Source organism: Pholcus phalangioides, unplaced genomic scaffold (genome assembly GCF_987345545.1).
Source record: "Pholcus phalangioides strain wild (caught in Gottingen) unplaced genomic scaffold, Ppha-v1.0 ptg000001l_1, whole genome shotgun sequence".
In the NCBI taxonomy this organism is placed as follows: domain Eukaryota; kingdom Metazoa; phylum Arthropoda; class Arachnida; order Araneae; family Pholcidae; genus Pholcus; species Pholcus phalangioides.
Genome location: NW_028301594.1, coordinates 25384267 through 25400447, shown reverse-complemented (window position 1 = coordinate 25400447; position 16181 = coordinate 25384267). Strand labels below are relative to the sequence as shown.

At 33.6% G+C, this 16181-nt stretch overlaps 1 protein-coding gene across 1 annotated transcript; it reads left to right on the top strand.

The window, feature by feature from the left end:
* Window positions 1-127: 127 nt before the first annotated feature.
* Window positions 128-15454, top strand: LOC149090180 (uncharacterized). Its single transcript, XM_089232485.1, has 10 exons — window positions 128-354; window positions 2112-2423; window positions 3910-4300; window positions 5673-5780; window positions 7374-7590; window positions 7827-7968; window positions 9389-9474; window positions 10437-10617; window positions 10764-10939; window positions 14229-15454. The coding sequence occupies exons 1-10, from the start codon at window positions 195-197 to the stop codon at window positions 15075-15077; spliced, it is 2622 nt and encodes an 873-aa protein (XP_089088611.1). The 5' UTR covers window positions 128-194; the 3' UTR covers window positions 15078-15454.
* The last annotated feature ends 727 nt before the right edge of the window (window positions 15455-16181 follow it).

Here is a 16181-nt window from a genome sequence, read left to right as displayed (position 1 = left end):
GTATATATTATACCGGATAATTAAAAAAAATTGAATTCCTTTCAGTTGAAATGTCAAACGAATTCAAAAATATAAATTAAAATCACAAAAATTACCTAAAACGCAGGTAAAAGGCCGAATCGTGGTTTGTTGACGTCATTTGTTTACATCGTGTTTTTCAAACAATCACCATCCCGCCGGTGGCATATTATGTGATGATGTCCGTGTTTGAGGAGAAATTAGATGACGTTATTGAAGTTTTGATTAATGGTAGCCTCAGGAAGGACTTGGATGATACTCTTTTCGAGAAGTTGCTTGGGGTGTTGGCCGATAAATTCACACTCGATGGGAATCGACGGGAACTCGGGGAACAAAGTATAGTTTCCTTTACTTATTTGATGTGAAATGATTATTATAATTAGAAAGTGAGAATGAATTGAAGTGATTGAAACATGGCCTTACGTAAAGGCGGCTATGCGACAGCTTTACAAATCTCAGGCTCTAGGTCGCATGGCGACTGAAAAATTGATATTGACGCCTAAAACTTTGTATCTGTGACACCTGGCTCTGGAAAAAAAAAGGAACTAGACTTGGCTCCCAAAATATACTGTTGGCACCTAGATATTTTTTTCCCCAATTTGTCAAACCCTGGGCTACACATGAAACTGCTGCAAGCGTGACAAACATGCGTTCTTAATGTTTTTGTGTAAGCAAGCACAATTTCCCTGTCGCCCTCTTGTGCAATATGCTTGCACAAAAACCAGTGGAACAGCTACAGTATAAGCCCTTATGGCATTATGTTGGTAATTTTTTTCTTTGGTGTAAAAAATGTCAGAAAGCATGGTGAAAAGTTGCCAAGAGCTAAGTGGAGTCATGCTTTCGGACATCTTTTTGCCAGACAAAAAAATCATCAAAAAGATAAAATACTGTGGCTATTAAAACGAAAAAATGACGATAAAAATGGACAAAAACAATAACAAATCAACATTCTTAGAGTAAATAAGGGATTGAGATTAGAAATATAACATCCTAGAGCAGGTACAGCATTGATAGTAATAAAAACCAGGGCTGTCTTTTAAATGATACAATGGTCCCTTTTCTGATATATAAATAAATATTCTCTGGAATAGAAATATAAACCCTCTAAATACCCCCAAAATAGACTCTCTTTTAAATGATATGATGGTCTGGGTAAAAAAAGGCTCTGGGTTTGGTCAAAAACAATTTTATATTATAATTATATTGTTATAATTGGAATAACAAAATGCTTGATTTGAATGCATACTCTCTATACAAAATCCTATTATTACTAGTGATCTCTAGGGGATGATATCTTCAGACGATTGCGAACAGCAAAAGATGAAATGGCAACCCACACAGAAGCAACAAAGGAAATAATAATAGCCAGTAGGGGGAAAAAACGTCAATGGAAGAAAATGGCAACCGTCGCAGACTAGGAAGAAAAGTACCTACCCATGCGCCGCAACAGACTCTTAAGAAGACTATACCATCTCTTAGAATTTCTTTAAAAAAATTAAGTGTAAAACAATAAAAAATTTGCATAATAAATAATTACTTATAATTGGTTCTATTTCAAAAGAAATGCAGTTTATGATCACTGGAGTTTCAGTTGAAATGTACCTAACTGTACTAATATATAGGCCTATTAGGTAACTAGCTATAATATCCAGTGCTGCCCAGGTTTTCTTCAATTACTGAGAGGATTGAAAAAGTGACAAACCATTATAAAGGAATGAACTGTTATGCATAATACTGGCAGCATTAAAGAAGTGACAAAAAGGCATATACATGTCTGAAATGCAATGTTAGGGAACCACGGTAACCAAAGTAAACATTCCAAAAATCATTGTTGAGGCATAGAAGCCATTATTGCCTGACAGTTTTTTTTGCCCATTTCGGGCATTTTCCCAGCTCTGACGAACTTTTAAAGTAGCCTATTGTTCAAATCGGATCCATTTGGTATGTAAGTAAAATTTGGCAACGATAGATCTAAAATTGTAGATTAGATTTGTATAGAGAACACACACAGAAAGTGAATTTCATATATATAAAGATATCCAAAAAAAAAAGTAAGGTTTCTCTTATTTGATTCATCTTTGATATATTTACAGGTTATGCTGTGAAACTGTTCAAAGAAAGTAAATTTCAAGTCCTCTTCAACACTATATTCAGCTCAATGGAAGGAAATGGGGGAGAACTTGAGAGTCATATTGTCGCATTCACCATTCATTCAATCGGGTTATTTGCTGAAGAAGAAGATATTTTTTGCTGTTTAAAGGATCAACATGTGTTCGATAAATTCGCCAAGATATGTATAAAGAACTCTGTAGCTCCATTCGAGCCATCAATACATGCTGCAATCCTAACTTCTATGACTCGTTTTGCAAAGCATGTTTCTGGACTTAAATGGCTCATATCAAACAGTAAGTCACTACATCAGCAATTACTAATTATTAATTAGTAGTAGTAGTAGTAGTATCAAAAAATAACTCTAGCCACTCGTGAAAACACCAGCATTTAGCTAAAAGTTATTATCCTTGAAAAACACTTCATAATCCTTTCCCTTAGTAGATACTACTTTACCACTCACCAAATCCAGTTATATATCGCTGTATAGCAATTTCCAACCAGTGGAGTTGGGTGGGAAATGAAGGCGCCATCTATTGGTGGTCACTCCAGGCTCTGTAGGTAAAGAACTTGTTTCTGATGTTCTTACCCGAATTCAAACCCATCGACCTTGATGGTAACCTTCATAGTGGAAGACGAGTATCTTACTACTCTGCCACTCAGACCCCTTAGTAGATAGAACAGTTTCACCTGGTAGTTGAACTGTGTGTATAGACATGTTATTCCATTCATTCTCGAACTATGCCCTGTGGGCCAAATAAGGACTTTGTAGTCATCTCATGAGGCATGGGATCTCAAGCCTAATTTTGTAGAAATCAACAAAATCATTGTTTATGAAAGTTTTAGAGCCTGAAGGGGGGGGGGGGAGGTACTGTGAATGCTTGAGCACCTGCGGTAATTAGAAGCATGGGTCTGAGCCCCCCCCCCCTCCCTTCCCCAGAATTGATTCAGAAATCAAATTATATATACATCCTTCATAAAACTCAAGACAACCACTCGTAGGTTTGAAGCACTTCTGATGTCCCTGCATACAAGTAATTGTTTGATTAAACAGCACTCTTTAACATTGTGCCCTTTCACTCTGTACTCTAACATGCCTGCGGTTAGAATAATATTAAATTCCAGCGTAGATAGTTCCCATGTAAAAAGATTATCCTGATTGGTAGTTTTAAACTCTTCCATATTGCTATATGAAAATTTATAAGAAATTGAAGATCATGGAATAGTTTATTCGATTATGACCTGCGACTGATTACCAAACCACTGATACTACTTTAGGTATAACAATCTTTCCTACTGTACATATGGCTGTTTTCAGCAAATTATGTGAATAGACAAATTTTTATTTCTTGATCAAGTAACCAACTGCTCGAGTATTCTGCAGATGGCAGGGCTGCACGGCACACAAATGAAACTAAAAAATAAGAGCACAGATCTGAAAGCCAATTTTATCAAATGACAAGCTCCTCAAAGGTATTAACAAGTCGTTATATGCCTCTTTTTTTATGCAGCCCACTGCAAATTTCCAGTTGTTCCAAGACAATTTCTAGATTAAGTGAACCCGCAGCACATTTTCAAATCAATTAAGACACGCTTCTCATTTTCAGATTACTTAAGTGGCCTGCGGCACATTTCCAAACCACTTAAAACAATTTATTTTAAGCATATTGAAACTTCAACTACACACTTGTGTCTTTATCAGTGGCCACAAGTTCTTGGAATGCAATGAATTATTTTTATAATATTATAATTATATATTTCGTTTGATTTTTATCTTTCAAGGGATATTTGATGCTGCATTTGTTAGTTTCAATGGGAGCAGTTACTATGTTCGTAAAGATGCTGCAGAATTTTTTTCCACCGCCTTCATCAAATGGAGTCTGTTGTCACAAGATCATTCACTATGTGATTTATCTCCTACTTTTCATGCATATATCGAAAAGGTGATAGCATTGTTGCTGAGTTGTCTACCATGTGAAGAACGTGCATTTATTCAAGATACATCCACAATTATCCTCCACTCATGTATGCAGAGCTGTCGAGCTCTGCTGAAGCTGTTCTGTGAAAAGTTTAAACTTGGAGAAAAACTTTGTGAGTTCTGGAAAAATGTTGCAACACCCGTGATCCCATCTGAATCTCTCATTGATGTTATAGCTGACAGTTGTTTGTACAGGTAAAAAAGAAAGAGGCTTCACATTTTCCACATTTTTTGTAGTTGTTTTTGATTTGGAATCCTAAATGTTATTTTTTCTTCGTGATTCATATTCAAGTAAAAAAAAAAGTCTATTGATAGAAAAGGTTTAGAAATTTCATGTAGTAGCGATTGAGAGTTTTATTAATATTTAGGCAATTGAATTCGATATGACAGTGAAATCTTGATACAATATCTGCGGACCAAGAAAAATATTGTTGCAGAGGGATTATCATTTTATGAAGAGGTATCAGTTCAACATCCTTATGCAGGAATTTTCAAACAGGAGTTGAAAATATATTGTTGGCAAGGGATTTATCATTATATATTGAGTTACCATTGTGTAGTGAGGTCTCACTGTAGTTTATTTGGAATCTTAATTGGTTTTTTTTCCAAATTAAAATCAAAATTGTCCACCAATAACAAGTTGGCAATTTCCACGTGTAATTTTTCTAGAAACTACATGTGATTGTCAAGATTTTCTAATTAAATGAAACTTGATTTCTTCTACTTGATTTCATTCATTGACTTTCAGGATTCTCTATTTCTTTTAAATATAAATATTTATCTTGAGTATAGCATATTTTTCTTTATTCACAAGAAAAAATACCCACAACTGACCAAGGAAATGGTAGTTACACAAAGTATGAATGCATTTATTAAGATGTTTGAAAAACTTTATTGCTTCACAAATAAGACCAGTGGAATAATGGCCTGAGGCATGTACACAGGGAGGCATAAAAGTCTTATGACTTCTCTCAAGGGGATCGAAAATTAAAAATTATTAATATACAAATATTATTTAATAATTAAATATATATACAAAAAATATTAATAAATATTAAGCAGTTATTATTTGGCTTTTTATGATTGTGATCGAGTCTTTTTTTTAGTTTATGATGAAGTGTGTGTGTGTGTTTTGTGAATCAAACGTAAAGTTTGTTTCTGTGTAATGCTTGTTATGTATAGTGCTGCCATCAATTTTTCTAACTATGAGTGAAGTGTAATGAGTGAATAATTGTATGTTGCAGGCCTTTTGCTCCCTGTGGCGAGACTTTTTAACGAGGAGATCGCCTCAAATTTGCCCCTCGAAGTTGGGAACCGCAGAAAACCAACTTCAGCCAATCACCACTGTGGCAGCAGTGGGGTCTGAACCTAAAATGGTGCTGCACACTTCCATTTGACAATCTTTTTTTTTTTTTTGGGAGGGGGGGGGGAAATCAATTTTTTAACTTCCTACATTTTGAATGAAGATATCAATTATATACGTTAATGATGGTACATGACACTTTAATAACTTTAATAATATTCTCTTAAAGTGAATGTTATTTTATGTTTTTTCTGATGTTTTTAGTGAGAAAAATTTAAATACAAAAGATATCTTTGAGGAAATCATGGAAGCATTCCTGAAACATAAGCTTCTGTCATCAATTATAGCTCTGAGTGGAAAGCTTTTGAAAAAGTAGGTTTATGAGTGAATCAGTTGTATACATAACATGTTTAATAAGTTGTCTTATTTCATACTTGGTTTTGTGTATTTTCAAAAGAAAGTAATTATTTTTATCCATTTTTCGACTTGTATTGTCTCATTTATAGTTACATAACTAATTTAAAAATAAAAAAGATTCATTTATCTCTTCTTCAATCAATAATATATTTTATTCTCCCCAATCAAAAAAAAAAAAAAAAAAAATAATAGCACACCCTAGAAGGAATTATAGAATCACTGAAAATTGGCTGACAGTTATATTACATGTAATTATGCAAATATTCCCGCCACCAGGGGACATGAAAGTTTCTTCTGTTGCTCTTCAAAATGGCCTTATAGACCATTCTCACAAATTGTGCCTCTGTTTTTGCTTGGTAAATTATTGTTGATTGCTGAAGATGTCTTTAAGGCACATTCAAAGATCTCTTATGCAACTGTGGGACTTTGAATGAGGTTGCATCATTGAATTGGGCCAAGCAGGGTGAACAAATTGTCATTTTGCCCTCAACTTCATCATTCTGACCAAATTGTTAAGAGATGCTGAGAGCAGTGGATGTGTGAAGGTATGCACATGTGTCAAACAGGCTCTGTGCTCTGCAGTTTGCTCAAGAGTAGAGAGGATTGCTTCATCTGCATGTAAGCTTGAGCAGCGCCAATGATAACTGCACAGACCATCCAATCACAGATGTCATATTCATCAAGGAACCTTGTATTCCACACTAGACTGTTCTCATATGGTTAGAAAAAGGAGGCTTGTTCTTACAGCACCCACTAAATTTGTTCCATTTATAGCCTGACTTCATTGGCAGTGACGACAAACTTTCACAGCTGGGGGATTAGTACGTATCGTCTTCAGAGATGAATTGCAATTCTCTTTACTGCCCATTGATGGTTGTGTTTGCCAATGGTACCCCAGTGTTCAGCAGACAAATATTGCTTATTCTTTGGAAAGACACATGGCCTCAACTATAGGTGTGGGTGGTATGGGAAGCCATCATTTATGACAACCAATTATCTCTAGTTGCAATACAGGGAACCATAACAGCTCGACGATATGCCCAGGAAATCTCGTAGTCGCATGTTTTACCATTTATGGCAGGGCTTTTTCAGTAGGTGTTTTCAATAAGTTAATGCTCGCTTACATAAAACAAGATTTTTCAAGAATGTCTGCATCAAGTTGAAAACCCATTGTTGGCCAGTTTACTCGCCTGAATTATCACCAATTGAGCAGATACAGGACCAGATGAGGCAGCGACTTCACCAACCTGCAATTTTGCAGGAATTAAAGGCCCAGTTGCTACAAACATGAAAAATCTGCCCCAGACCAACATACATAACCTGTATGTATCAAATGCCAGGCCGTATATTTTCATCCAAACTTTTCTTCTTGGTGCATTATTTGTTTTGACCGGGACTACATATGAAAGTCAAAATCATTTCTTGTACTGTGAATGCTTAAATAAATCATTCATTTCTTAGTATAGCAGAATCTGGTATCTTATTGTCTTTCAGAATGAAATTTATTATTAATTTTTTTTCAACTCTATTTTTTTTACTATTAATTAGACAATGTGACTGTGGTGAAGCTGAAGTTTCTCTCGATCAAATTTCAATTATTATTTGGCCTTTAATTATTGTGACGAAGTCGTCCCCACCTTCTGAAATTTCTTCTGACTATGATGAAATCATGAATGCTGAAATGACTGATAAGATGACTTGCTTGTTTCTGGTTCGCACATCCTTAAATACACTGACGCAGTTTGTTCACATGATGAATGAAGAGGTCAGTTGTGGTTGATCAGTTGATATGTGAATGAGATAACTTTGTACTTATTGATGTATCTTTTTTTGCATATTTTGGTCTGTCTCGGTGCCATATTTTTCTTTTTCAAATTCATTTTTTTATTTTTAGTGCTCTCTCTATGTTTGTGAGAAATTGACTAATATAATTATTCTAAAATATATTTACAAATCATATACTTTATTTGACACTTCAGAATTTATTTTATTTTCATATAGTCTTTATCATATGTGATCAAGATATGCTGCAGCCTTTTTGATTCTCCTCGTATGGAATTGTCAGAATTTTATTTCGTGGCTGAAAATCGGAAGATTCGCCTTTCTGCTTTGCAGCTTTTTAGTGAGATTCTAAAGGCTAAATGTGAGTTTTTGTTAATATTATTTTTCTCTAAAGCTTACTAAATGGTTTCTTTAGTGCAAGGGTGCATACCCAATGGTTCATGGGTTAAATGTGCCCAGCAAAGGGGGGATTCCACTTGGCCCATCAAAGAGGTTTCTAAGAAAAGGCATCAATCAGTGCAACAGGATAAGTACACCAGTTTGTAGTCTGTGAGCAGTAGCCATTTTGTGCAGTGATACATTGGTTAAAAGACAATTCTTGAATCATATTCATTAGCCAAAATGCAATTTTCTATATGTTTTTATGTGAAATCGTTCAATTAGTTCCAGAAACTTCCCAAACTTTTGATGATTAGTTTCATAAAACACTAAGAAGCCCTATTGGCCAAGGCTGAGATAAACTATTTCAATAGAATGAAGGAGAGTTTAAAGGAAAATTAAAACTGAACATCTTTTTATTTTACAGCATGTATGCTATGCAGTCGTGTTCATTTGAACCATAGTGAAAAGAAAAGTGTGTGAGATGGTGTACTATGTGATATAGTAAGCTCATTTCTCTCTCACACATGCAGATGGAAAAGATAAGTTCCTAGTATGTCCAATACAGTTTATCCTGTTCAGTTTGGTACAAAGACTCACAGCCCTATTCACAGTATTTAAATTTTTAAAAATCTAACTTTGTGCAGCTCTGCTGAAAATAGTTTATGTCTTTTGCATTTTTAATTCTGAAATTGTAAAAAAAAGTTGTTATAGTAAAATGTCTACTCTATGCAATAAAAATTTTACTGTAATTATTTTTTTAAATAACCAGGCAGTAAAAATTTCACTGCTTGTGTGACATACCATATACTACAATCTATGCGGAGGGATAAATGCATTTTCTCTTAATCATTCATTTTATGTAATGAATTCCTTTCATATGTAGCTTAATTCCTTTTATGTAGCTTAAAATTCTTCTGAAAGAGAAAAAATGTGGTATATATCTGGAAAACAATTCCAAGATGGAAATAAATTAATCAGGCTCGAGTGACAGTTAATCATTTAACTCATTTTGATTGAGCATTTGATGAGCATACACATCCGTACCTAAAAAAAATGTTCATTAGCTGAGGCAATAAAATGTCAAAAAAATCTTTGTAAGCTGAGGAGTTCGTTGGCAGAGGTATATCACTGTATGTCTGGCCTGTAGGCTTGACTATGTGCATCCCTCCTTTGTTTTTCATCTCTCAGATAATGCGACGAATCAAAAACACTTAAAGGACTTTTCAAATGATTTTAAGTCATATTTATATTATGGTTTGTGTGTTATGTGTAGTTGGGTTATCTGAATTATTTTAATTTTTGCTGTAAATTTCTGTATAATCTGTTAGGTTTTTTTAATATTGAAAATTCTCTTGTATGCGATATTCAGTGTCTGTAATATTAATTTTTTAAATTTTTAGCATACTTGACACTCTCGGTTGAAATGCAGACTTTGATGACTGGATGTCTGATGAAATTAGTTGAAGGGTCATCAGCCGATTTTAATGTAACTATTATGCGCTTTATTCATCAAATTTATTTTCAATTAATATTGAATACAATTGTCTTTTAAAAAACTGTTCAATATTTTGTTATTAAATATGGACGAAAAATGAAAGTATTTATAGATATGCAATGTGGAAAGGAAAATATTCCCTCAATGATGATGCTTAAGGAATACTTATAATAATGCTTGTGTATAATCACCCTTTTAAGTAAACAATGCCATAACTTGAAATATATCATCAATGCTAGTCCATTTGATGAAGTTTCATGATATTTCATAATAATGATCAAACATGCTAAATTCTGTGCACACTTAAAGCTAGGTTGTATATTCTTTTTTCCTTTATGTCTTTTATGGTAGCTTTTCCTCTTCTGCAGGCATCATCTATGTTTCCATACTAAATTATCGGAAGCAATTTTGAACAAATTATCTTTTCAGCTCACAGAAGGGTTAAACCTTATCAAAGCATATGAAACGTTTGTCATTCTTCAAAATGGTGAGGATAACAGATCATTGAGCCAATGTAGCTGAATATTAAAAACATCACAATACAAAATTTTATGATTCCAGAGAAAAACCTCAATAAATTGGTGTTCAATAGTAAGAGACCCCTACCAATGTGCATATAAAAGTTATTATTCTACATAATTCAATGTTTTTTTTCCAATGTCATATTGTAAAAGTGCACTCAAAGTGCCATCTATATCTTACATTATTTTATTTCAAGGGTTATGAAAATTCATTTTTTCATTTTTTTTTTAATATTCTTAACCTATTTGCATTTTATTTAAAGTGCATCTAAGTTGCAACCTCATGCTAGTACAGCTCATCATTCATCATACAATGCGAATGGGTTAAAACAATCAATATATCAGGATTTATTATATTTATTATTGGTTAGCAAAATGCTTTATGGATTTTAAAGTGAATAAGCAGTTTTTCAATGTTCTGTTTTTTTTTAGTTCACTTCACAAGCCATAATATTAATTGGTCGATGTGTCACTTGTAACATTGGTGATGTCTGGAAGCAAGAAGCGTGTCAAAGTTTTGGTCAAATTTTGCAAAAGAAGCTATTAGATAACAAGTGGCCTGTTGTAGACAGTGCCGTATTGCTTTCAATTGAGATTGTCCAACACTCTGATAGTAAAATATTTTATTTTGTTTTTAGTCATTCTGACATCATTCTCATAACTCATAATATAATTATGAATATTACCGTATATCATATAACTATTCAATGCTTTTTTTCTTAAGATTTGATTCTGTGTAACAATTCTTTTTTTTTCTAGCTTGCAATCAATGGTATGATTTCATATGTGTGAATGATATCTTAAGCATCGTTTGGAATTTGGCTTTCGCTTCTGAAGCTGAAGGTTATGTCAGAGCTTCGGCTGTTCGATTCATCACATCTACATATTTCACATCTCTGCAGAAGAAACTGTTAGATTCTCAAGATACTAACGAAGTAAATTGATTTTCGATTATTGATATTATTTAAATTAGTATTTAAAACATTAATCGAATAGAATTGGCCTATAATGCTATCAATAGCATAAGTGCAAGGATAGTCGCCTATGAAATACGCTAAATGCGCATGCTGTATCTAAAATTGAGACAAGTATAATTCTGTGATATCTTTGCTAAGAAACTTTTCTGTTAACAGAGAATTTTTTATGCTTTCTCAAAATCAGCTGACAAATAGGGATTCAGCTAACAACTTAAAGCTTTCAGTATGTGCAATAAGATTATCAGGCCCCAAACTGAACAATCATGTCATTCTTAGAGCTTCTCTTTTTTTCATCTGTTTGTATAAAATAGAGATGTGCTGACCTCATCCTATGTAGGAGACCTGTAAACCTGATTGTGTTGTGTAGACCAACATATTGTCATAGATGCGAAGTCTCCCGAATTTTCCGGGAATCGCCCGAATTTAAGCTTCATCTCTCGACCTCCCGAAAAGTTCTTAAATCTCCTGAATTTTGTGAAAATCACAAAAAATCCGTAATTCTTCCTAAAAATTCCCTACTTCATTTAAAAATAATTCCCGCTTCTGAAAACAATCCCGAAGGAATTTCTTGTGGGGCAAAAAGTCTTTTACCTGGTTTTTTTTTCCCTTTCGAAATGACGTCACACGTCGTAAATGGGGGAATAGTGGGAAATTCCTTTTTTAAAAGGAAGTTTTACAAACCCTCTGATGGTAACAAGGAAAGTTGTTTGTCTTATAGTGCAGGAAAATAGCTTAGCAGCCAATAGTCCTGGATAATAATTGAAGATTATAGTAATGCGCATGTGATCAAAACTTCCTCTTTTGTTGAAGTTACATGCGATAACAAAACTTGAATACTGATAAGCAAAAAATATTTAATCAGTTTTAAAGATACTTATTCCCCGATGAATTTCCTTTCATCAAACATTCCAGAAAAGGGCTGACTTTTTCTTCTTGTACAAGTTGTGTTACGACATAAACATCGGTCATGGTGGAAAGACTGACATCATCACCCATGTGAAATCAAAAAAACATCAAGGAAGTGTCACAAAAAGTCAATATTCTTCAAAAATTGATGCTTTTTTTCCCTTCATCTTCAATGATTTTGAGCTTATTCTCGCAAAATGTTTGGTCAAATCGTTTCTGATTGAACACAATATTTTTTTTACATCACCATTGAAGTTTTGGACTCCAATTTCACTTGTTTTTTGCGTAGGGATTTTATTCCCAAGGGTTTCACTTCCATGTGTGTAAAATCCTTATTTTATTTGACTTCAATTTTTGAGTAGGGATTTTATTCCCTACATCTTAACTTTTATGAGTGGAAAATCCCTATTACATTTGGAAAAATCCCTTTTGCATTTATTAGGGAGTGGTTTTAGTGTAAAATACTGGTCCGCGAGAAAATCTCCCTAATTTTCATTTTCAAAAGTAGGCAGCTATGTATTGTGAAACAAAGTTGTTTCTAGCTCGTTATTTTCCTTTTTAAAGTCCCCTTAATCCGATTTGGAGCTGTTCATCTCAGTTTTTCATTAGTTTTTTTACAGTCCTCACTATTTTATCAAACTTATTTTTAAATTTTGGGTAGTATATAGATAGGTTGATTTTTTGTAGTGGCAGCTATTTATTTTCCAGATATATAGTATATATACACAGTTCTAACTCTTACAGGCCTTTGATTTAACCATTAGTGTTGCATACAACATGTTCCCAGAGTTCTTTGGATACCATTTGCATATCCTAATCTCTGGATGGTGCAAAGAGAGCAATCTATTGCAGGACACAGTTTTGCATTCTCTGAAGACACACCACCCTGTTACTGTGTGTGAGGTAATGCAGATGCACTACCAGCCTCTTACAGTCCTTGATGACAAGTTGTCTGCTTCTGACTTTGGAAGACTGATTGCAGCACTGGTTTAACACACAAAAATTATTTCTGAGAAACAATCTTACTTCAAGTTCACAACACATGCACACACCTTCCAACATGCACTCATTCATTAGAATTTCCGTCACAAAATATGGGTGAAGTGCATGTGGGGTTCAGTAGTAGTTCTTGATGTCACCGTTGGACATTGTGACCTCTAGCATATAAGCTTTTACCAGCTCTTCTGCTCTTGCACCAAAAACAGTGCGACATTATTCTCTCTGGCTCATCCCCAACAGCTTTGCTCCTGTTATCACAGTGCACGTGCATTGAGAGGGGAGGGCGAGTTCATTTGCTTTGCTCTGGGGGGGGGGGTGTAAGAATTCAACTTGTGATATAAATGACATGGTTTGGCTCTGCTATATCACTGTTGCCACTATTAAAAAAATCAATCCATGAAGAAAGAATTGAACAATTTTCCAAAGAAACCCACAGGGAATTGTGTTTCCGCTATTGAATGAGATTTTTGAATGGATTATATTCATTAGCCAAGGTATCACTGTAATTTTAAGAAGAAAATATTTTTCTTTTGCTTATTTTTTTTCCTTTTTTTTCTGCTATAGTAAAATTTTACCTTTGGCTACTTTATGTGTGTGGGGGGAAGAGTGAAATACACTCAGAAAAGATAACAAAAACAGTTCTCTGCACATAATATTTTGATTATTATTTACTTCAAATTGATTGTGAAAATAAAACATTCTTCAGATTATGACACAAAATAATGTTTGAACAAAAAATATTTTTAATTCTGCAAAAATTAACAGAATACAAATAGAATTGTTTTACAATCCTGTGATACCAAAGTTGAGAAGATATTTTCTGGGATTTATTATGGTTATATGGAATTTTTGAATATATTTTATCATGTCCATTACTAAGAAATATGTCTTTGAGGTGCTTTTTATGGAGAACTTTTGAAACTAGAATTTTTTATAATTTTGTGCTAAAATCATTCAAGAGATTCAATCATATTTTACATGTCAGCAAAACATTTGATGATAAAAACACAGGAATTCTTTCTAATTATTTAATATCTAATTATTTCTTTCTGCATGCATCGTTTAAAAAAAGAATTATAGGCATTACATTAAAAACAATATTTAACACTAAACTAGAGACATAAATTTGCAAGACAAAAAGGTGACAAGTGGTATGGTTATAGTGGAAAAGTACCTGTAAAATTTTTCTATAATTCGAGAATGGTTTGTTGTAGTTCGAATGATATTTATGTAATTTCTCACACGTGAGAAAAGTTGTGCAAGAGCATTCTCTGCTTTCATTCATGCGTAGTTAAGTATTTTTAGGTTTTTTTTAAATATTGCTATGGTTTTTGAATTTCAGATTTCTCTTATCGCCAAGGTCTGTAAACTTTCTGACAGTCCTGATATATTTATTGAAAGAGAATGCCTGTCATGCTTACATCGCTTGGTACAAAGGAATAATGAAGATAATGAACTTATCCATGTGACCATGTGTAATTTCATCAAGTTTTCTCTCGACATGGAAGCTCATTTGATAGCTCTCAGGATGTGGCAATGTATCGCTGAAAAATTTAGTGTTGAACAAGAAAAACTATGTGTCAAGACTTTCATTAAAAAACTTTGCAGCGTGGGGTATGGATTTTCTGTGCTGACAGCTCTCCATAGCCACGATAATTTGGTTAAAATGGAAGCTATAAAATTGTTAATTCATCTTCGTCAGATACTGTTTAATTTGGGCCTCAACGAGTCATCCCTGGATGAAGCAGAACTTTCTGTGGATGATCCACAGGAGTTCGAAACAGATGAATCTGGTGAGACCCAACTTGAAGAGATGATGCTAAAACTTTACACTAAAGAAGAGAAAGATGCAGCTATAAACGATGTGCTTGAGATGGGAACTGCAGGTCAGATATATAGTGTTCTTCGTCCTATTGACTGGTCGATCCCAGCTGAACTGATGAGCGGGGCTAGTTCTGAGATTCTGAAACTTAAAAACGATAGAAAGCGATTTGTCAAACAGCCATTATGTTCGAAACAGGAATTTTGGAAAACTCTCTGGTCCCAGCAGATTTGTGATATTTTTGATAATTGCAATAAGTCGTCTGATGTATATGCAAACAACCAGTGTGCATTGTTAGATGACATTGTGGCTGCAAAACTTGTCCCAGATGATTTTTCTGTTCTTTATCAACAGCCAGATTGTTATTAAGTGGATGCACATATTTGTAATTGAAATTGAGAAAGTGTTTTTTGTATAAATAATTCCTGAAAATTTACTGGTTTGTCTGAACTATAGATTTTTACTGTGAATAACCTGTGTAATATAAGTAGAATTTGCGGTATAAAATATTTTTATCAAACTATGTGAAGTAATTGAGTAAAAAGGATCAATCCTTTGATTTATCAGAATAGTGTTATAATAGTAAGTTATGTGAAATTACAGTATTTTTCAGAATAAGTGTGAAAGTATGGTAAAAGCAAACATTTGCAAGCTGTGAGAGTCACTACATTATCCTTAATGTGAGAGTCACTACACAACATATCTATGTACTACAATTTCCAGGATAAAATTTAATTTTCATATAATTCTTGTTTTCTTGTATTCTTAAAACAAATTCATTATATATTTCTGAATGCTTGACTGCTATGTAATATATCGTGATCAGTTGCAATGTTCATGATCAATTTTATAGAAATCTGGGGTTTTTAAAACAATAAATTTAATGTTATACCCCACGCTTAAGTGTGTTAATTGTGTTATCACAACTAATTTTTTCAAAATTGCCCATGGATTGGCTAGTTAATAAATTTTCATGACATTTCGCTCGTATATTTCCACAATTCTTTGTTTAATTGACTTGTTTTTGGTCGGAAATACTCATACCTTGGGAGTAGGGCTATTCCACATTTTTTGGAGCCCGAAAACCCAATCTATGGATGTTTAAAGTCATAAATAAGCGATATCTGAAATTTTTGAGTTAGAGATAGTTGGATAAGCTAAAAAATAATGGATTTTACATCAAAATTTTAAGATAAAAAAAATTATTTTCCCAACTTTTGGCAATATCACTGCTCATTTGCAAATAACAGATATTTTGATACACTTATACCTTTTTCACTGTAATTCGAAATTATTTTAAAACTTTTCGTAGAAAATTACAGATTAATTTTTTTTGTTAATTTATAGATGATGGAATGGAGTTATTCAATTATAAAGGGTACATAGCAAATGGGGGGGGGGGGGTATGTCCTTTTACTGGCGAATCCTAGAGGCAGGGCTGTCTTAAGAATATCATGGGCTCCCAGGCTAGTG